This window comes from Melopsittacus undulatus, chromosome 5 (assembly GCF_012275295.1).
Source record: "Melopsittacus undulatus isolate bMelUnd1 chromosome 5, bMelUnd1.mat.Z, whole genome shotgun sequence".
Lineage (NCBI taxonomy): Eukaryota > Metazoa > Chordata > Aves > Psittaciformes > Psittaculidae > Melopsittacus > Melopsittacus undulatus.
This window is the reverse complement of record NC_047531.1, coordinates 69,060,430-69,084,130: the sequence shown is the minus strand read 5'-3', so window position 1 is coordinate 69,084,130 and position 23,701 is coordinate 69,060,430. Positions and strand designations below refer to the sequence as shown.

The 23,701-nt window shown below is 36.9% G+C and overlaps 1 protein-coding gene across 1 annotated transcript in view; it reads right to left on the bottom strand.

Annotated features, from left to right (window-relative positions):
- OTOGL (otogelin like) overlaps nucleotides 1-23,701 on the bottom strand; it is a 95,698-nt gene that overhangs the window by 15,843 nt on the left and 56,154 nt on the right. Inside the window, exons 30-44 of the mRNA XM_034063322.1 lie at nucleotides 22,069-22,185; nucleotides 19,346-19,502; nucleotides 18,773-18,799; nucleotides 15,537-15,704; nucleotides 13,661-13,939; nucleotides 13,236-13,353; nucleotides 11,932-12,011; nucleotides 10,753-11,049; nucleotides 8,175-9,079; nucleotides 7,336-7,513; nucleotides 6,302-6,444; nucleotides 4,882-4,905; nucleotides 4,660-4,752; nucleotides 3,815-4,004; nucleotides 1,287-1,501 (exon numbers count right to left, since the gene is read on the bottom strand). Coding sequence (XP_033919213.1) covers nucleotides 1,287-1,501; nucleotides 3,815-4,004; nucleotides 4,660-4,752; nucleotides 4,882-4,905; nucleotides 6,302-6,444; nucleotides 7,336-7,513; nucleotides 8,175-9,079; nucleotides 10,753-11,049; nucleotides 11,932-12,011; nucleotides 13,236-13,353; nucleotides 13,661-13,939; nucleotides 15,537-15,704; nucleotides 18,773-18,799; nucleotides 19,346-19,502; nucleotides 22,069-22,185 — 2,991 coding nt within the window. The remainder of the gene's footprint in view (nucleotides 1-1,286; nucleotides 1,502-3,814; nucleotides 4,005-4,659; nucleotides 4,753-4,881; nucleotides 4,906-6,301; nucleotides 6,445-7,335; nucleotides 7,514-8,174; nucleotides 9,080-10,752; nucleotides 11,050-11,931; nucleotides 12,012-13,235; nucleotides 13,354-13,660; nucleotides 13,940-15,536; nucleotides 15,705-18,772; nucleotides 18,800-19,345; nucleotides 19,503-22,068; nucleotides 22,186-23,701) is intronic.

Below are 23,701 nucleotides of genomic sequence, written 5' to 3'. Positions count from 1 at the left end.
CCTATCTTTGCCCAGTTGCTTCATGCCTGTGAAGAGTGCAATTTGCTCTATCCACCCTGGCTCTACCTCCATCATGTATGTGAAAGAAAACAAATTTCTTAATGGATTAAATAAATCCTTGGCAGTTTTGATGCTATATCATGTTTTGCTATGAACTAGTAAAAGATGCACCTGCATTATATTTGAGGCTATGAGAGTTTTCTTGGAAGTGTATATGAAGTAGGAATTCTGACTATTCCAATTCCTTTTAATTATTTTTAAATGAGATGTGTTAAAACAGTTATGAAAAGCATTCTTCTACCCACTGGTACTATTCTCCCTTCTTGAGTCCAGGCTGCTTATCACTGCTCCCTCCCATTAAATTTCTGTGACTAATATCTATTAATCTTAAACAGACAAAAAAACAAAATTCTTTAATGCCTTTCTTTCAGAACTCCATCATTTTTTTATACCTGTGGAAAGTGAGGAGAGGGCTCGGAAGCTTGAAGGAAGGGGCTCAGCTTCCTGCAATACCTTTAATAGTATTTGTCTGTGATGAAAACTGAAGATTATCACAATGCAAAACAATGATGGAAAGGCAGAACAGCAAGAAGTGAATCAGGAATGTGGACACATCTGTCTCTGAGAAGGAATGGGTCCCTTCAGTAATTAATCCTTTCACTTTGTATTACATGGGGAAAGTAATTCAGACCTCAGAGATCTGGGGGTTCCTCATGTAGGAAAGCAGCCGTGCTGCACTACCCACCTCTAGTGGTAGTCTGTGTGCTACAGCTAATATCCCTATTAGAAAGTATAGTGCCCAGAAACAAAAGATAATGCTTTCTGTAAGAAATGTTACCAAATTGTCAACATAATAGTGAGTATATTAAAATTTGTTTAACTGGAAATGTCTTTAGTTCAAGCAGTCTCAGGCTGCATGAGTTGCTGATGTATGCAGCAGAAGCATGAGGCTTTCTGTTCTAGTGACACGTGCCAAACATTTATTAAAAAATTAATTATTTGGAATGTGCTTGTGTTGAGATGATGATCTGATGTCTCTCCTTTGAGCTTTGCCTATTAAATAATTTAATAAATACCAAAATAGCACACAGATCCATATGGATGTATGTTTACAATGGACAATATGACAAGAGTAAAGCCAAAATGACAGAGGCATTAAAGCCACCCATCCAGTTGTCAGCTCATGGAAATAAGCAATACATAAAAACTATACATACCTCTCTTGCTCTTTTCTTAACTATAAATCTGTAATTTGCACCTGTAATTTCTCTGATCTTCATACTCACTTTCTTGTGACAAGGGATGAAAGTGCTTCCATTTAACAGTCCCATACAGTATGTACAGTTATCTTCAGTACAGTTTCTTACTGGCCTCCTGGTTGTTACATCAAGTGATTTCTCAATTTCCCAACTCCTAATGAACACTTCAATTTCCTCCACATTTGTAATTATGGTCTTGTTTTGCATTTTCAGATCATCAGTAGGGTCTCCATTACACACCCCTGGAGACAGAGCATCACATTCAAAGTACAAACATGCCATATTAATTCTTTTGGGAAAGAAAACCACTGAAAAAACCACTACACCTAAACCCCTGACATCCACTGGCTACCTGAATTCATTACTGTATGCATTCTGTTGATTAACCAATGAAAAGATATACTTCCTATAAGCTGTTCTGGGTTCAGCAGCAGCAGTCCTTTTTCTCTATTTTAGTATCTGGTGCAGTGCTGTGCTTTTGACTTTCAGCCTCAGAACAGCACTGATAACACTGACGTTTTTAGCTGCTGCTCAGTAATGTTTACTCTGACCAAGGACTCTCTGAGTCTCATGTTCTGCCAGGGAGGAGGGGAAGCTGGAAGGAAGCAGAGACAGGACACCTGACCCAAACTAGCCAAAGAGGTATTCCATACCACAGCACATTGTGCCCAGTATATAAACTGGGGGCAGTTACCCAGAAGGGCTAGATCACTGCTTGGGTTGGGCTGGGTATTGGTCGCCAGGTGGTGTGCAGTTGTATTCTCTTCCCTTGTTATTTCCCTTATCATTATTATTATTGGTGGTAGCAGCAGTAGTTTGTGTTATACCTTAGTTACTGGACTGCTCTTATCTCAACGCATGGGAGTTACATTCTTCCGATTCTCCTCCTCATCCCTCTGGGAGTGGGAGGAGGAAAGGAGGGAGTGAGCGAGTGGCTGCATGGTTCTGGGTTGCCAGCTGGGTTCAAACCACGACAATGTAACAAGTCTTTAATGCCAAAATTTTAATCTTCATAACAATGGTTTACATCCCAGCAACTAATCAACCAAGGTTCCTTTATCCTTTTTTCACTTTCTTTCCACATTGCTAACCACACCGTGCTTGCTTTCATGCTTCCAGCCCTCTATCCTGATACCCTCCAGGGTCCCATGTAGGGCTGGGTTAGCCTCACGTGACAGGTTGTTATTCTCGGCAGCATGGAGAAACACAGAAGGTTGTATTTGCCTAAGAAGCATTTGACAGTAGCACCACTCTCTCACTACTTCTGCTTCTTGCTGCTGCCCTAACGCCATTCCACAAACTGTGCTGGTGGTAGAATTTGTAGGGTGATGCTAAAAAAATGCACAATCAATACAGCTTTAAAAATAAAGCCATTGTGCCACATAGTCCCACAGGTTTTTTTTCAGTTTGAGAAGGAGGGTATAGGAGAATCCCAGACAGGAACAAAAGGCAGAGAATAGAAAAGAAGCACTAAAAGAGGCTTCAGACTTTGTGGCAAATTATCAGGTAGAGCAACACTTCACAGCAGAGGTTGGATTTGTCTGCAGAGTCTGCTTCTTTCTTTTCATGACATAATGAATAACTACTCTATAATCCTTCCTACATTTGACCACATCTCATCCCAATCTTTTTTAGTGTTTACAGAGAAGACAGCATGATACTGGAAAAAGATGCAGAGTCAGCATTCACCTTCTCAGTAGATCTAGGAGAACTTTCATTTAAGGAGAATACAGCAATTGATTTTCAGCTTATTTTGTTTACAGCTATATTTAAACCATATCTGAATTGGTTTTTGCTTGCTTTTAAAACTGAAACCAGTTTAAAATATTATAAAAAATTAATTTTCCTGCTCAATATGGGGTAGACTGTAAAATTACAGTGCACCAGAAAATGAACATGCGTGATAGAATTAGATTAACTCAAATATTTTCTTACAATTTTCCATATAATTCCTACTAGCAGAGATATAAGAAGGCAATCAGGGAAGCCTGAAACATGCTCAATTTAGTATCATTGTAAGTCTGACACACATCAGCACAGTTTTGGACCCTAGATTCAACCTTAACAGGTCTCCGTTTGGATTCACTACCATCAGGGACTTGGACCCTTCCGAAGATACACCTTTTATCAGTATTTGTATAGTGATAAGCTGCCACTGCTACCATCTGACGGTTATTCTTTTCTCTCATAGTCACTGAAATATACTCTCACTACCTGAACTTCTTCAGCAGCCAGTTCTCCATTGAAAATTTTACCCTTTTCTTTACCTGACTTCAACAATATTCTTAAATGCAGGTAGTGATGAGTACAGTTTTTTAAAGTTTATTAGATACAATCTAATGATCATTTCTTGCTCTGCAAAACACAGTGCTTTGAAACAGAGCTACTGATTTACTATTATTAATAGAATTTCACAAGCCCACCTCAAATAGGATTGTCAGTGTAGTTAATGGGGGTCACAAGGAGAGCTATAGGGACAGCAGGTCACAGACACAAAAGACAGGTGTACATTTTAAATGGGAAATTATTAAATATAAAAAAAATCATAGCCTCACCGCAAAGTCCTTCTGTCTTCATGGATATGTTAGAGTGCAATCCATACTGTATATCGATGATGCCTGTAATGTGAGCCCACTTGATGCTAATACCAGCTGGCGTATTAACAACATACATTGCACCAGTATCCTGAATACTCAGTCCTTCTTTTGAAAATGGTAATGATTGAATTAAAGAATTCACTACTACCTAAAATAAACCAAATATGTTTTAGAGATAAAAACAGATGGCAAAGATGCACTTTATGTCTCTATATTTTATAGAAAAATACATTTTTACAGCCTCTGTCACATACAATAACAGACACAGTGCTTTTAAGTCAGAGAGCTTCCTGTCAGTGCCATTTCCTATAACTGCAAATGAAATAGGTATAAGAAAAAAAGATACAGAAATCTTTTCTAATTACAGAAGCAATAAATCTTATCACATATTATATGATAAAACAAAATACCTCCACCCGCATTCATTTATTCAAAGTTACCTGTTCTCACCTGTTACTATCAGGAAAGGCAGCTTAAGTATTTATCACATTTTGGAACATTTCTGTTTGGCTCTGGGTTTTCTGGAAATACATTCTCAAGTATAAATGCTTTTGCAGCTTCTTTAAAATCTCAAAAGAACTTTGAAGTTTCATTTTGGATAAATGGCATGTAAGTGGAGCATGTTGTCAGAAATGTGTATTTTTTGCTTCTAGCATACTGTGAATTACTGGGAACCTGATCAGCAAAAGTAATCCTAATCCTATAGTGCATTCATGATAAATCTAATCTATTGCATTCTACAACAGAATAGCTCTCAGCTATCTTTTAAGTGTGCAAATGATGTATACATGATATGTACTCACTTTTCTTGCTAAACGATTGATAAGTAATTGATATGTGCCTGTTGTTACATTTAGTTTCTTAAAACAGAGCCCCGAAGTGCTTGCAGGGGGAACCTTAAAAGAAAAGTGACAAACAAGTTCAGTTACTACTTATTTTCTAATTGTGTACAGTGCCATAGGGAATTTTTTCAAAATGTGCAATAATGATGTATTTTATAATTAGTAAAAGAAAAAAATACTCACTAGTTTTCTTATTGAATTTGCACTCTGAAAAACATCAGAAAAAGATTAGAAGTGCAGTAATAATCAGCAGCATTCTTATTTGGCAAAAGTAAGTTGACGGTTTTCTTTGTTTTAAGTTCTACAACCAGCTGTATAATTGAACTAATTTAATATATTCCTTATAAATAACAAAAATACACATTTCCCAGCTAATGCAGCTTTCTGTGAATTATTTTTATGAACTTTCTGTGAACTATTTTTAGAAACTTGATTTGCATGTTAAAGATTTAAATCAAAGGGATTTATGTGGAAAAGAAGACAGAAAAGATAACACCATGACCTGAACAAGTTGAATTAAAAATACATAGAAATACAACAGATACACCGATAAAATCTCCTGCCCTAACTCTGATAAAACTGCTACTTTACCAAGGCATCCTCCTGCACAAGATGTAGCTCATATATACCATACCTCAGCTGGCTTTTACCTGAACAGCTTTAACATTGAGAGCAACTCATTATCAGTATCACAATATCTAGCATATGCTGCAAGGCCCTTTCAAAAAGTATTTCTAAGAGAACCATAGTTACAGACTTCTAAAGCTCATCTGCTTCCATGAGCTGTGTTCACACATTTAGTTTGTAACCAAGAAACTGTGAAGGGAGAAATTGAAAAGAAAACCTCTAAAACAGTGTAAGACTCAGGACTTAAAATTCATGTGTACATTTCTCCCAGTGAGAGTACATAAGAGAGCAAACAGGGATGGAAAGGAAAGAATCCTGATGGAATTCTTCATCGGGAGCTTTTTTATCCACAAACTGAAGATGGAAATGTAAGCCAGTCGTTCAAAGGCTACATAAATTAGGACTATGGACAGTGCAAAGGAGATGTATGTAAAGACCCTAAGGATGAGACTGACCTGACCTAAACTGGCAGTCTAAAAACAAAGTGGCTGGATCCCTGCTGTAGGCAATGCAGTGAGTTGGAAAACTACAAAGAACAGCTCTTCACACTAATCCCAAAACCATTAATACCTTCCTGAAATAACTACAACAGAGTTCAGTAGCTATTCAAAGTACTTTAGTATTTTCACCATCCTGTAAATTATAAATTCAAGTCCTCAGGAAGCTTTGTGGGTGGAGAACCTGAATGGAGACATGCAGACATAGAAGCTATGTCACCCTAATTAGGTTAAAAGGAACCTACATTTGAATTTCATTATAACATAATACAACAATTATTGTTTAACCTGAGATAAAATTCTTTGATTTAGAGAGCATGATTAACATGTTCCTTGAATATTAAATAACTTGCCATTTTTCAAAGGGTATGGCTTTTATCTGTAAGTTTTAATTGATAAAATTTAGCAAAATTTCAGTCTTATAACACAAAAAAATCAAGAAAACTATGACAATTATTGCAAAAATACAAGAATCTTACCTGATTAGCTGGACATTTTTCAATATGAGCAACAATAATTTCTCCTGGTAATTTGACTAAAATGTAGGAAGCCATATTACAGAGGGCTATGTTGTTTCCATCAAATGTGATAACACTCAGTTCAGACAGTACAGAACATTGACCTAAATAAGAACTGTCATTTAATGAGATTACCACAAAACCATATACAGGGCATTTCTAAAAACATTCCAGTTTAGCAATGTTTGCTCTCTCCCTCTGAATGTTTATATTTATATATATATTTGTATATATATATACTGATGACCTTGTTCTGCAGACATCATACTGAACCAAAAGCAGAAGCAAGTGTCTTACATTACTCAGTGGAAATAGTTTAACCTATTGCTATGTGCCCAGAGTAAAAGTTTAAATTGGTGAAAATTTTCACTTAAATCAATGTTTTACAGTCAAGGTCATTGAATCTGTACATTGTGAAATAAAAATCATACATTAAAATGTATGCATTTTTTTAGCTACTGATAACAAGATACTGATCTGTCCTATCTTGAGACAGATATTGAAAAGTGCAATATGGGTTTCAGTAATGCTGCAAGGTTATTAACATGACTGTGGCTTTTTTGTTCCCTTGGCAGACAGCCATATGCCCATTTCTGCAGTTTCTGAGTAAAAACTGCAGTTAGAGCTAACTGAAATCTGGGGGTTCTGTCTTCCAGAAATGACAGCATTTAATTTGTTTCCTTCACAAAATGTTGGAATCTGAACATTTCTACTGACAGAAATTCTGAAAAGAGAGTCAGCTGGAATATGCTGATGTTCATGTTGCAGATTGCATTTCAATCTTTTGATTCAAAAGAAAATATTTTGACTCTCTTGAATTCAAAGATACCAAAAGTTTCAGTATATTTCTTCATTCTGTTTTGCTGATGAACAGTTCTTTTAAATTCATGTCAGTATTCAACCTCATATTCCCACTGTAATAATCCCTTAATTTATTACTTGAAATTTATAGATCAAGGCTCTATGTTCTATTTTAAAATAAAACAGTGACTTACAAGGACATTCCCATTCTGGGCAACAACTATCAGAGTTAACTTGAACCGGCATTCCTCGAAAACCACAGTCTGGCTTCTGCACATCCTTAAGGCAGTTCCTTGAAAGGTTGTATAATATCCAATCCATATTAACACATACATAGTGGCTACATTTGTCAATAGGTTCAAGGTATCTTGGCTGTCATATAAGGAGAAAACAACCAGAATCAACCTTACATTCTTTGCCTTTACAGAGTCTAAGGGACCACTTGTTCATCAGCCTGCTCTGAGACAAAATCAGCATGACTACAAGACTCATCAGTTATTTTGGAATGAATTGTTTTTTTGTGACAGGTGACAGGAATGCACATCCCACACCCACACCCCTCCTGCTCCATCTAGCTTTGGTAGAATATTCTATGTAAAACATTGTGCACTGAGGCTGCGTGTTATATTCAGCAGTAATCTGAAACATTTTAAAAAAATACAGAATCATCCATTCCCATAATTTTAAACCTTATAACAAAGAATCAAATGGAAAAAGGAAAGGTGGAGTGAGATTAAGCAGAAACAAAAACATCTAATGGATTATGGTTTTGTCTGCAGCTCAAAAATGTATTTTCCTATCTAGAATCAGCACATAGCTTTAAAAGTCTTACATCCAAGTTGCAGAATATACTAGGGCAGTATAAGAGCAGCGATACTGCAACCATCTAAGAATAGTTGAGTATTTTAAAACAGACAAATGAAAACAAAATTAGATGATTTTTAAAGCTCTGGTATTACATACATAGCATAACACAGTGGACTGCAAAGCAGTACCTATTTTAACATACAGGGGCAAGTAGAACTGATCATACCACACATTCAGAAGACGGAGACATCAATGTATGCATCACTGTACCAAAGGCAGTCTTGTCAGCTACAGCTGTCATTGTTTCTGTGCTTGCCAGAAAACTTTGTGTTTCCACAGGCTCTGGAGAGGAAGGCAGAGACATTCCACCACTAGAATGAGATAAATCTACTACAGTTCTTGTCTGAAGCTCTGTGGGCTCTGTTAAACTGAAATAAGGTTTAACAGATTTCTGTGTTGGGATATTCGACCAATCTGATATTATTACATCTGGGACTCCAGAAACAGAGAGATTTTTTATTGTGGTTATGTTTCTTGGGAAAGGTGAACTCTGAACTGGAGATACTGTCAAATAAGACAGGGAAGATTTCTCAGTTGTGGTTGACTTTGCCTTGGTAACATTTCTTTGCTCATATGAAATTTGACCACTTTCTAAAACATCCCCAGTTCTTTCAAATGAGGTTGCATATTTAACTTCTGAAGCTGCAAGTGAGGTACTCTTTGTCTGTGATAATGGACTTGTACCAGTTGTTTTCATTATCATAATTTTTGGAGTCTCTTTAGTGCTCTGTGAAGCCTGAGTCACTGCATATGTAAATAAAGATCTGTGTGACACATGCATGGATGTTTCTGTGGTGGTAGGAACTGAAGCTGAAGCCATGTAAAACTCCAAATCGGCAACAAAAGAATCGGTGGGTTTTGTAGTAATGCTAGAGGCTACAGGAGTGACAGAAGCAAAACTGCTTGAAGAGCTAGGTGGTATTTTTGCAAAAATATAAGGCACTTTTAAGGATGTAGCATTCACTGTTGTGCTCTTGATTGTTGGTGTAGTAGATTGAGTGATGATTCCAGCAGATATGGCTGATATTGTTCCATCTTCTTCTGAAGAACTTACTGAAGAGCTCTGCTTTCCTAGAGAAACAGTAAAGATATGAGTGGTCTTAGGAGGTGAAGACATAGAGACCCTACTGAACTGGCTTTCTAAAGTGGCTTCAGGAGTTGTAGGCTTTGGTAAAAGGGGCATTACAATGGATGTTTTTAGTGCTGCTGAAAGGCTGAAAACCTTATGTTTGAAATAAATGTAGAAGAATCTACAGAAGTTATAAAGTCTATAACTGGACTTTTTGAGGTTCCTTGTGTATCAAAGATGAAACTGACATTTGGATAGCAGTTATATTTTGTGCTAATGGTGATGTCCTACTGACTGTGGGAATCAATGAAGAACTTGCAGTAAGAAGATTTCACATACAATTGTACTGATGTTGATAACAAAATATCAACAAGATTTGTTGATAAGAAATAAAGATGATGACATTGCAAAAGAAGGATGTTTAGTAATGAAATTGCCTGAACTTTGTACCACAGCTTCAGTTTTCATGTCTGTCTGTGAACAGCTTGGATAATCTGTTATTTCTGAAGTGGTTATTAATGTAGCATTTAGAGGTAATACCAGTGTCCTAAGAGGGAAGACTGTAGACATAATGGATTTCATTAGCTTTTTTGGAAATGGATGACACTGAAAAGGGATCAGTGTGCATCATGTATTTTTCTTCTGCTGAGGCTTTACTTGCTATAGCCATATCAGGGATTATTGGATCGATGGGAAAAGTGGAAACTGAGGAAGGTACATTGTGAAGACTTTCGGAGGCAAAGGTGACATTTGCCATAGCTTTTGATTCCAAGGAGATAATCCGAGAACACACTGTTATAGATACTGTGCATGTTACAGAAGGACCCAAAGAAGTATTTATAGGAATTTGAGAAGCAGCTTGAGGTGAAGATACAGCCACTATGGGGAGAGTAGAAGAAATACTGCCTTTTATTAAAGGAGATACTTGCTTGAGAACTGAAATTTCCACTAAAGATTAAAATGGCTTTGGAGAAAGACTAGCTAAAGGACTTGCATTTAATGATATCAGAGATGTTTTAGACAAGCATTTTTCTATTTCAAAATATGAAACAGTGGTTAATTCAGGAAAACTTGTTTCAAAGTTAGCAAATCTAGTAGTTGGAATTTGAGGAGAGACCAAATTCAGTACAGAAATGGGCGTTGGGTGAACTGCAGTTTGACCAATGCCAGACCTAGTTCTAACAGACAAAGTAGATATATAGGAGATATAGTAGATGTTCTTAGTGGCAGCTGTGAACCTAGAAGAAACACACATCTTGTGAAAGTTGCTCTGCCAGCCAGCAAAACAGTAAAAGACACTTCAGAGGGTACTGCTGCTCCCTTAGAATGATTTACGGAAGGAGTCCCACTTTTCCCAATCCCTGGATGCAGCTCAGAGGTGACAGAAGATAGCTTGGAGGTTAAAGTTGTTAATAATGAGGTAGGGGGGAACAGTTTCTAGCTGAGTGGCTGATGTTTCAGGTGGAAATGGAACTACAACTAGGGGAGTAGATGCTAATAACACATAATGTGTTGTAAAAGGACTGAGCGAGGTTGTTGGACTTGCTATTGGTAATGGATAAAGTTATAGATGCAGCAGAAATGACAGTACATGATGTGACTGCTGAGGCTTGAACAGCTGTTGGAAAATCTATTGAAGAGGTGAGTGTGGAAAGGACAGTAGGGATGGCTGTACTGTGAAGTACATCAAAAGGCTCCACTGTACTTGATAATGAAAACATTGAGTAGATGGCTGCATTATATGCTTCCAGTGAATAAGCGTCTATGATGGGCTGTGCTGACATATTCATTCCCCTTAAAGCTGTGTTTGCTTTCATGGTTATTTTGCCTGTCACATCAGCAGGGGTTGACTTAGTCCCTGAAGTAACAAATAAAGGAGGTGTCTGAGGACACTCTGTGGTAGTACCCGTGTGAGAGATTAGCAATGAAGGTTTTGTTCCAATTGATGATTCTGTAGGTGTCAAATGTATGCCTAAAAGGAAAAAAAAAAAAGCATGTTTCACCGTCTTTGGTTGATTACTGATAAAGCAAAATAGCAATATCTGTCTCTATTCAAGTCTCATTTAAATGTTAGAAAATCAGAGTATCATTTTGCTGAGAAGGTAACTTGCCAGTGGTTCCAGGTTGTCTAATGACTTTGAGAAACTCAGCTGATTCAGGAGGTTTTCTAATTTTCTTTGCGAATGAAGTAGCTAATTTTTTATTATTAGTGAAAACCTTGATTTTGCAGAGCAATTATAGAAGCAAAAAGGGAATTCTATTGAAAATAGAATTTTAGTATATTCAAAATAATAAAACATTTTTAATAAATAAATCTCTGGAAGGTAATATACTGTGAAGTAACTTTGCACTAGCAAATATCAACCAGTGTATTTAATTTTGAACTTGTAAAATAAAATAAGAGACAGTATTAAATGTAATTGTTATGTTAAAAGAATACTGTTTCCCAATATAAACAGATAATGTGGTGTCATCACACACGAGAAGTTACAAAATAGTTGCACTGAATTTGTTACTGGTGTCTCATAAACTGAAAAATAATGCAGTATTTCCTCCATTTGGGATATTTGTCTTATATACACAATATACTAGCAGAGTATATAGTCAAATATAGTTGCAATTAGTATAATGCCATCACAGAAGGTTAAATTTAACACAGTATTAGAGGAATTAAAGAACTTAACTAGCTATGGCTTGTTTGGATGTAGGAGATTTGTTTTAGATTACTCAGAATGGAGTCTAAGTTCGGTAGTAAAGCATTTATGAAAAAACACAATGTGCATTTGGTTAAAACTCTTCCATGGATCTTTAGAGTGATTTGTAAGATTAGACCAATATAATAAAGTATACTTACAGTCTTCTGGATAAACACATTTAAGTGTGACCTCATCAAGGATCATGTTTCTGGGACAGTATGGCAAGCATCCTTCAACCCTTTAAAACAGTGTGTGGTTAATTCTAAAGTCACAGTAGAAAGGTAGATTAATTTTTATTTATTTTACGTTGGCAAAATGAAACACTTGAATATCTTCCCCATCAGAGTTTAGAGAACTTTCCACTGCAGTGATGAACGCAGCATTTGAGGCATTTAAGGTCAAAAAGACACTGAAGAGCACAATTCTATTTCTAAATTGTTAATAATCAATTATTTGCATAGACTGACAAGCATGATAGTTTCTGACCATTCTGCTTCCACAAACAGGAGGAAGTTCAGATCCCTAAGCACAAGTATTTTCCACGGACATGGAACTTCTCGACAAGACTGCTGTCTTACCCAGATATGTTCATTTGAGACATTAAAATATTTAGACTGACTCCATAGAAAGTCTCATTCTTGTGCATTTTCAGCATGGAAGAGTGCAAACAAGTCCATATAGTCCCTTTTTCACTTGGGGGGGAATATTTAATGAGAAGGTCTTGACATTAACAACCAATCTTCCCATATGGAAAAAGGTAAGAATACCAACAGAGAAAGTCAGTAATACTAGTAATATTCCTAATCATAAACTGCACATGCCTAGGGAGGTCGGCTGAAATGGAAAATGTAATTTCTTTTCCACCAGATTTTGCGCTTGAGCTTTTAGGTATTTTACTTTTTAGTTTGTTGTGGTTCCAGACATGCCAGAAGAGATCCGTGGAGACAGGAAATCTTATTACCAAGTAACAAGTTATCACCTGTGTGAAATCCCTCACAGCATGCCAGTATCTGTTATTATAAAGTTCCTTTCTCTTACAGAAGAGGGCGTAGTCCACCCTTACTATTCCTACAGCGTTTGCTTTCATAAACACCAGAAAGATGTAGTCATTCACAGCATCGTGGGTTAGGATGTGAATATCAATCCATAGAAGGATATAGCCTTCATTTAATTTAATAGATTTCTACTCAGCCACTACCAGAAGCTAATCCCCTGGACTAAGTATAGACTTTCTTATTCTGGTGTTGAAAGGTCATGTGTAAACAGGAATGTATACCATGGGAAACAAGAAGCTTTTTACAATTGTTTTCATATGACTTGTGAGGCTTGCTCACAAGAGTGATACCAAAATCTGGATGAGTAAATATGAATGGATATTGCAGTTGCAGTCATTCTTAGAAAGCCTATGGTACACGTATTACAGAAATCAATAGGACTGCAATACAAGCTTAATTTTACTTACAGAGGAAGGAATTTACATGCTATTCCTTCAGGATCACTACAGGTTTTAACACAAGGATTAGCACAAGATTCATATCGCCACTCACACATTCTTCTATAAGGCACAGAGGCACTGAGTTCTGAGAAAGAAGGAAAAGGTATTATTTATTGATTATGTAGTCAATAAACTATAAATTTATAGTCTTTTTATACTGTATGATGGAGTTTTCAGAAAAAAATAAAAAATTAGAGAAATTCTTGATAACTTCTGAATATGTGAGATTTTGTTCATTATCAGTTTCAAGTCTTTTATATTCAGTCAAGCTAAAAGACACTGAAATGTCAAGTTTCAAGTTACAAACAGCTACTCACTTTTACAACATGTTGTGTGCAAAGCCTTCAAAATCAATTAAACATAGTGAAGGTACTGCAAAATGCAAAATTTACCTTCAATACTAAAGCTACTCAAACGTTTGAATTCTTCTGAATCATCATACTTTGCCACTTTAACACCAGATGAGGTGAGAATGATGAAAAAGCCTTTTTTACTGTGCAGTTCGAAGGCGCTGAGCCCTGGACTCCAGAGGCCCTGGTGGTGGAAGAAGGTGGCTCGTCTCTGAAAGGAGTCACTTGCCTGCCACTGTTCCAACCCAGCAGTTTCATTGTCATGTATATACAGAAAGTAGTTTGGTCTTTCAGCAGATTCAAGGGAAACAAGAGAGAGAGCTTCCACAAAAGAAAATGAAATAAAAAGAATAGTAAGATTTTCACAGGAAAAAAAAAAACAACTTATAAGTGAGATTAAAATCTATATATTATCTGTTAAGTGGTCCCCTTTTAAACAGCTGGTTTTCAGAGGGAACTATTTCAGGTTTATGTAACCAGCAAAAAACAAGGTTAGAAATGCAGGGTCTAAAGGAGACTTCAAATGATCACATAAACAGAAATTAGCAGGAAGCTAATCAGTTAGATCAAAACTACATTGTCTACTGCTATCAGCCTTTGAAATTATTCATAAACAGCCTGGAACTGGGACTTGCTCAAATTGGGAGTTTTTTCTGTAATAAGGACTAATACCTAACAGTTCAGCTGTACCAAGTTTTCATTAGTAAATAACACCACTCAAATTTTGTGAGAACATGCTTGACTTCACCTTGAGGCCAGGCTTGTTTTACACACTGTTATATCCAGCAATACAGTAAGAAAACCCGTGGCCCAAGAAAAGACTTAACCCTCTCTTTGCTCTATGCATGCCAGAAATCAAAAGTGAAGAAAATTCTCTGAAAATAAGAACTTAGAAGGTTGACATCATATTTGGTTTTCAACTTCAATAAAATCTTGAAGTGTCTTTAATGTAGGTCAATACTATCTAATTCCTCACAGATATAAGGACTACCTGTGTGCTGCACAGACATAATGGATGTTTTACTTCCACTTTACACCAGTTGGGGAATTGACAAGACAATTAATTCTTCTGTTCTACGTACTTTCTAATTCAGAAATCATATATAAAACCCTAATTTCTCCACTGTCAACTGTTTGTGAACATAGTTGCAATTTTACCAAGACAGTACTTCTCTATCTTGATTTTTCAGGGTTTGGGATGTTTTTCCAACAAATTAAATTCTTTGAGAAAGCAATGACAAAATCTGCATTGAATTGATCAGCACAAAAAAGTTCATGTAAAGGAAGCAAAATATATACAGAAGGAAAAATATTAAACATATTTAGTTTTGGTTGTATAGTTTGGATCAATCTCTGATAAGTGAAAAGTAGAGCTTAGGAATCTTTCTGAGCTTTCCACCTAAGAAACTGCCTTCTACATTGTATGGAGATGCTGCTCACTAACAGTGCAGGAGACGTATTCTAAGTTGCACACTTTATAGTCCACTGAAAGTCACAAACAAGAAGAAAAGATAAAGTGGAAGTGATATTACTGGAGATGAATATATTCTGCATTTATCTTCAGTTTTGATACTGGCAACATACATATGCAAACTTTTCCATTTTACAGTTATACAAATTAATTATTTTTTTATTCGTTTGTTTTTTCCACAAAGGAATTCTAATCACTTGTATTTTGCAATATTTCTTAAAAAACTTTTGAAATGTCAGCTTTAAAGGTGGCAGTGAGGTTTACCAGTTTATTTTTTTAAATAACCCCAGTATTCCTCAGTTTTGAAGCTGGCTGCTTCAATCTCATTTATTCCAATAACTAAAAATATCTATACTATTTTAGAAGATTCAGCAAAAGTCATCCAAAATCATTTCTATAGTTTGAAAAATATGCGTTGCCATTAGCAAAATTGTTGAGAACACTTACATAAATCTTTATCTTTGAAAAGCCCTGGAGTTATCATGAAGCTGAAAAATACATTTCCATATGCTCCAGCTCTAGGCAGGGGAAATATCCTTCTACTAGATATGTTAGCTCCTATAATTGTGTCATTCTGTCCATAACTTGCCAAAATATAGGGGCCTTCACCAAGACCTAAGGGGAGAAAAATCAAGACAGAAAAAGAAAAATCCTCCTTGCATAACATACAAAATCTTAGTTAATATATTGTCTTAAATACATTGGAATTATAGCTCAATGCCCAAGTTATTACGCTGGTGTAGGTCTGTATCTGTCTGTTCAACATACCCCCTTATTCTTTGCTCACTGCCCAGAATACAACAGATACAAAGTGAGCACAAAGAACTGCAGGTAGCTGTGTTCACAAAATGACCTGTACAAGAAAGCAATCTGGGCTGCTTTTTTATGGTGTTCAGTCTTTTACATGTCCTTATTTCTATAATTTGAAAGAATCTGAATTCAACAGAACAACTTTATTTCCCACATAGGCACTGAAGCTACTCTAAGATCTACAAGCCAGTTTCACACCACAAAAAACAGATTTCAAATTATATTCAACTTCTGGCACAATATTGCTTAAGCAGTTGCCTAGTTCATCCTCTCCCACAAAACACTTGCTTCTATCCCCCTACTGCCCGATTTATTATGCCCTCCTAAGTGCTTCAGCAGTGAAGTGGTCCAGCTGAAAAGAAACCAGCTAATTTTTCCAGTCTGGTTCACCACATCATTATTCAAAAGCTCATGCCAATAGAAAAGTGACAACAGCCTCAACTGGTACTGCTGCCAAAACAGTGCTGGCCTAACCATGCCCTGCAGCAAACCTCTGGAGCTATTTCTACTAGGCTGGAAAGGCTCACAGAGATACATCCAGATATAACAGCATCCATCTTCATCACTATATCCCACTGAAAGAACCAAGAGCAGCATACTTCTAAAACTTTACTTTGTGAGTAATAAACAAAATTTGTAGATTTTATAAAAGCTTTTAATCCTTACAGTGAAAAAACTGAACCCTTTCTTGGCCTAAGACAGCTCCTTTCAAGTATGAATCTTCCAAGAGAGAACGAATTCTCATAATGATGAGATTTGCCTCAGCTAGAAGTTAAACACTCATTTATAAACAAAACTGCTTGAAAATTAATGTTTTTATATGAAAGCCATGTTGGAGCTCATATGCACATAAAGCCCACAAACTTGGCACTTTTAAAGAAATGGCAAGACAATTTATCTCAAAAACACCCTTTATTCTAAATTATTGAATGCTTATCCCTACATATTAACAGACATTTTGCCTAGGACTTGAACAAAAGCAGGAGTTTCCTTAAAGATTAACAGTCTGAAGTCATGCAGAACAAAAGAGAATCAAAGAAGCCATCCTAGTCTCAAAAGGTGTTTTGCTGGCACTTTGTGGTAGAAACATGCATAAACACCATCCTTGACCTTCACTGGTACAATGAAGAACCACACAGCTGCCCACTCACATTTACATGCTGCTGCTGTACTGGGCCAGACCTCTCGGGGGAGAAAAAAATCATCCTTGTATGATGATCATTACAGGATGCACACCACTAAAAAAATGTATCAAAAGTCAAATTTATTTCACTGCATTTAGTCAAGTTTCCCTTGCTTTTCAATATCTTGCTCCACACAAAGCACATGCATATTACCCAAATATAAGTGGGAATGCTATAAGGATTAAGAATTCCTCATTCTAAGGAACTGTCTTTTATAGTAAAATACTTGTGAGGCTTGTGCATAAAAACCTGTAACCTTTCAATTTTAAAATATAATAGATCCTAGTTCTTAAATTTACAGTGCAAATGCAAGGTAACATCCTTCTATTGACTGCCAAGATGTGCTGAAGGGTGCATTTATTCACCCCCCACATTGAATATGATGAGGTTATTAATTGAGACATTAGGGATTACTAAGATCATTCAACACAGCAGGGCCACTGACCTTTACTCATTAAAAATAGAAGCAATTTTAAAACTACAGACACCAACTCAAAGGAAAAGCCCATCAATTAATTCAACTGAGGTTTTAATTGAATCAGAGCAATGTCTTTTATATGATAACAAAGAAGAAAAAGTAAAACAAAGCAAGCCACATCAGAATAAAAACCTAGAAGATAATTGAGTAGTGTGACAAATGTTCATAAAATTGTGAGGGTTTTTTATTTTTACCCCTAAAATTATACCAAATTAATTATTATTCTGATTTATGTAACTCTGATTAACTCACAATCATCAGAGATGCATTATATCCACACCATTTGTTTCTGGAGAAAAGCACTTGAATTTCCCTGTGCCAAAGGCAGTTAGTTCAGTGAGGTGAAAATTCAAATGCTAATAACCATGTGTAACCTTCTAAGATGCACACTAGTGCAACAGTATTTGAATTCCTTACTAATGCAGGATTGTGTATGTTTATATTGGACAAATCTCAAGTAATACATGAGATATCACGCAGAAAAAAACACAGTATTTTAGATATCCATATCAGAACAGGAGGAAAGAAGAAGTCATATAATGATATAATGAGGTTAAATAAACAAGGAGTATGTTGAAAAATGACATATAATGCTCCAGGCTGCTCATACAAGTCACCTCTCCTTTTTAATGGACTTGAAGGTCCAGTGAGTTCAAGGTATTGTGACTATGCAATCCTACCCTAGGGAATGAGGAGAACAGAAAAAAGAGGACCTCCAGCACTGTTGCAACTGACAGAGATTCTCAGCACAAGCTGCTAAGGGTTTTATATGCATGGTTCACTGTATCATGTTTCATCTGAGATGCCAGATGTGCTGTTTTGCTTACAACTATGTTTGTTTCCATGCCACCACCATCCCTGGACATAGAGCAAAAAGGCCCATGGGGACTTGCTTTGCTAACTTGCTGAGCTCATTAATACCCACACATACCCAAATCAGGAGTGTAAAAAAACACAGTCTAACCTGGGAAAAAGAGAAATTGTCAAACTATATTTTCTTCCACATTTATTCTGAGTGAACCAGTGTAAGAAAAGTGTGTCCTGGGTGTTTGGTTTTGAAAAAGAAAATAAATGAGGAGGGGAGAGATTAACATCTCAAAATAGCATCATACAGAAAGGAAGATGTTAGAATAGAAAACCTGAAAAGTAGATTCAGCAACATATGTAAATATGAGGATGAATCAAAGATAGTAATATCAAATGGTACGTACCTTGATTGTAATAATCACAGTCATAAGCTAAAAGAAATGAAAACAAGCACATTATTATCACAAAGTAACATTGGAATCTATGCATATCTACATTCTGAAAATGTAAAGTCCACTTTCCTCAGAGGGAGTTTCAGTGACTGACTTTATTTCCTTAGGCTTTTATTTAGAGACATACAGCTGTATTTAAACAGACATGCCAGGACAGCAGACCTTAAGCATGAATTAATCTACAGCTGACAGCATAAATTATTCTACTTTTCACTATCTGTGAAAAGTAGAATGGACTGAAGCTCTTTGCAGCCCTACACAGAACACTGGGCGCACCCCAGATCTGGTATACCAGTGCCTTTCCAACACTCTCTGCATTGGCACACCCTGAGCCTAGACAGTCCTCTACAGTAATACAGCAAATTTGGGCATATAACACTAAGATCTAACACAGAGACAACTTGAAAATGATGAAGAAGGGCACTTATTATCCACATGATTCTGTTATATTTGTCTTATTGGGCAGAAAAAGGCCAAAGATGCCTCAAAGATGAGTTCCAGTGTGAGGCCAGCCCAGATACATACCACAGAGGGAAGGAGATCGCCAGTGAATTGGTGCTCCTTGCTGGCAGCACTTGTGGGCATAAGCCGCAATACTGGTACACAAGCACTCGCAGTCCCCACCAAGATTGCAGTTGCACGTATCTGTGTGACAATTTTTGACAAAAGAAGTCACATCAATCTGGAGAAAAATAAATAAATAAAAGAAAAAGAGGATTGGAAACTGAATTGCATGAGCTGTACAAATTCCTGTTGCACCATTTACAGCAGAAGTGCTACCTCTGGATGCACTGAAAGAATTTAACGCAAAAATAAGGTATTTTCTAAGGTTTGGGTACATTCCTATACAAAAAGTACACTCATAGGTTTGTACCTATGTTACAGGCCAAGAGAAAATTTCAGTCAGTCACTAGTTAACATGTCTGTCCACACACTTGCTGTTCCTCAGTTTTGGAGTGTATATTGAAGCTGGCTGTTCTGTTGTTATAAGGCAAATACTGCCATCTACAGTTATCCTATCAGTTTTGCACAAACAACAGTCTGCAGAGACATGCAGCTCTGATTATAAAGTAATTAAAGTAAAGGCAGTTTGATTAGTGAAAGAAAGAGCGAGTGATCCTTTGCAGAAAAAGATTCCTGCACTTATAAGGATTTTAATATACTTTGCCCACAAACTGTCATTAGATCAGAAACCCACATCTCACTCTAAAAAGCTATCACATTAATTAGTGTTTTCACATGGTACACTGTTTCTTTTTTGTAAGGTTAAGCAGTGTTTCCAAAACAGTGTTCTTACTACTCAACACAAGAAATGTTTAAAGCAATGCTTTCTTCAGTTTAGACTCTGGTCTAGCTCAGTTGTAGAGCCATCAAATGACACACGTCAGATTACAGAAATACCATCACACTAACAAAGCAGCGCTTATCTAACACGGAGACAGCTTCTCAGCTGGCAGTTGCTAGAAGCTGTCAGGGACATGAAGACTGTTTTTCTGCTTTCACTGGAGAAAGATGCCATTTTGCTTTGATTCTTTTCCTCATTTTGAAAACAGGGACAGCACTGGTGTGGGGGCATGAGTGTTGGCTCTATTGAAAATGGCTCCAATAGCTTTGCAGGAACCACCAAACAGCAGATTGGATTGAAAGACCTGTCTCATGTCTACAGGACAGCATCTCCCCATGGGTTGGTAAGATCCTGCAGTTGGGACAAACTGGGAGCCTCAGGTCAAAGCTCCTGCTGAGCTCAGGAGTTATGAGGAAGACTTTCTTTTCTGCAAGTGTTGAGGATCCTCAACCCTGATGAGTTCAGTACTCAGCTGGGCAACAGCAGCTCATCAGTCACTGCTAGACAGAGATGCAACATTTTGTTTCCCTGGAAATGGGAGGTTCCAACCTCAGCTGAGCTCCATGAACAGCAGGATCCTCCACCACTCACACAATAGGAGTGAATGTAAGAGAGCTGCTCCAAAGAATACCCTGAAACCCACATCTACACTTTCTTTTCTTTCCATGCCTCAGTGTCAGTCTCTGTTTGGGCTTTTTTCTTGGCAGCCAGTTCCCTGGCCATGCTGCCACCAGTCAGCTGCAGACATCCTTAATAGGGGTCACTTTACCTTTACTTTTTTAACATAACTATGCTAAATTTTTGCCAGAATGTTTGCAAATTTTAATCACAACATGGATAAGATATAGAAAATGAATGTTCAAGAGAAAACATCCTTATGGGTTATAATAATGCAGTTCCTTAAAAACTCTCAAAAGCTCCATTTTATTTATTACTTTCCATTTCAAAAATACCCTCATCACCATGTTCTCAGGCACATGCTCAAAAAATTCTTTACATAGTAACTAAAGTCAACATTAATAAATTTCTCGTGTTAAGCTACTGCAACCTCCTCCTCTGTCAAATTCCTAACCATGTTGATATCAAACTTCAGTCCTGAAAGTCAGGAGGTTCAGCCGGGACATCTAATAATCTCATTTAGTATTAATTGCAATAAAGAAAATAAGAGACCAATACAAAATGTTATAGTGGTTCTTGCTTGCATAAGAAGCACCTTCAATAACTAAATACTTTTGGGAGGCTAGAATCAGATACTGGGAAAAATGTATAGTGTGTTGTGTTGATAAAGGGTGGACTAAAATGGAATCACAGATTCCTACACAAGCTATTTGCTAGACTGAAATTAAGGATGTTCTTGTAACTGAAGCCCCAGGCTCAGCCAGGTACTGGGAAAACAAGGACACCAAACCTCAGAGTTTTGATAAAAAGCAGATGATAAGCTATCAGCCAATTAAAAATACGGATAGTTCTGAAGCTGAAATCTCACTTGCTCATATTTCTTTCCATATTGAGCAGGACAGTTAACAAAATAAACTCATTTGAGATAAGCTGTAGGCACACCAGACAAACGTTTATTTTAGAATCCTGCAATATATAAAAAAAAATAAAAATTTAATTACCTCTATAAATAAAAGATATAAATAAAACCTAAAGAGAACAGAAACTTCATTATCCAGTCTGCTAACTCATGGCTCCCAGTTATCACTAGCATGTTTAGGCTCCAGCCTTGAAAGGAACAAGGAGCTCTGCACAAAAATAGCCCACCCACAAAGAGATACTTGCAGGGCTCTACTCTGTATCCTCCATAGCATTTGGACTGACGGGAATGGCAAGAAGAAATTAGTTACTGGAATTTGAATATTTTCCTACAGGAAAGCACATCTCGGGTATTTAATAAACTTACCACATTGCGACAAGGTGCAAAAACATCGCTGTATAAAATTGAGCATTCCTTTTTGGCATAAGGGAACTTGCTCTGATGTACCTCACATGGCCTTAGTGTTTCATTTGGGCTCTTGCACTTAAAAACAGCAAAAACATCACAAGCATTTGTACAAAGGTGTGTTTACCATGGACTCAGGCACACTGTAATATCACATAATTCAATACCTGCATACTCAGAAAATCAAAATAAAGCTTAAATTCCATCTACTTCATCTCCCCCTTTTTGTGATCTGTTGTTATAACTGAAAACATTTGCACAAAAAAAGAATCTTTGTGTTTTGTTCTGGAGTACTGAAATGTTCCTGTTGTCTGCTCAGCACATAAAGACAAAATGTTTTGTTTGTGACACATTATAATCATTACCAGAGCAACCAACTGTAACATTACAAACAAATACATGATCCAAATCCATCCCTGGTGGTTTTGCACTGACTTAAATGGAGCCACACTACAGATGGCTTTAGCCCTGTAAGTTCAAATAAAGAAGCAGTGGTAGGAAGAGAGCAACCCATAAAAAAAAAAAGATGGAATCAGAGATCATCATGATAACTCAAAAATGACTGAGTTACAGCTCCCTGTCTTCAAGAAGAAAAAATAGTGGACAGAAAAAATGTAACAAAATGACACTTAGCTCAGAAAACACGATCTCATTCAAAATCATACCCTCTTGGTGCAGTAGGGAAGCCAGGAGACGCTAATGACAGCTCCATAGGCAGCATTGAGGTCTTCTGATGCAGCCTCAGCTGCAGTGCACCTGCCTGCACTACCTTCATGTGCAGATCCTTGGCCACGGGGGGGGAAATACTGCCACTCCCAGGAGGGAAAAACCCTGGAAGCATCCCATGCTTCATGGTGCCAGTGCAAGCTTACCAGTAGCACAGATGGGTTCTAAGCCTCCAGCTATCAAATACACCTTTGCAGTACTTAGATTTTGCAGAAAATATGAGCAGGATCCATCTCTACAAACACCAAAGGCCCTTTCTGAAAATATCGTTAATTTCTACTTCAGAGACAGATGAAGTGTCAAGTCTGGATGAGTGTAGCCTGCCTGCAAGGCCAATATCAAACTCAAATACCAAGTGCTCTGACAGCCACAGAGATCAGAAGATTACATGAGATTTTACAAATATATATATATATGGCTAAAAAAAAGGCAAGTGCAAGTTTGGGCTGCATAAGCAAAGGTCATAACATCCTAGAAGTTAATGTGCTATGTAAACACTACACACCTTTTTAAAGCAGCCACTGAACTGACAAACTGGAAAGAAAAATTCGTATAATTCATTCAAAGACTTTATGTACCACCTTTTAGATGAGCAGTATAACCACCAACACTACATACTGGCCTTGCTTGCTCACACAATCTAAACAGATTATGTAGAGTAAAATAGATCTAAAGGGAGATACTGAGGGAGAGAAGCCTCGAAATATTTACTCCAAAGTAGAATAAATATCATATTCTTTCATGAGGTGAGAGATTTTGGTTCAGTTTCCTGCTGTGAGTAAAGGAAAGACTAATAACTGGTTCTCACAGACATCCTAAGGGAGTGCTTTGCAAATACTGATTTTTCAGGAGGTTTATAAGGTCATAA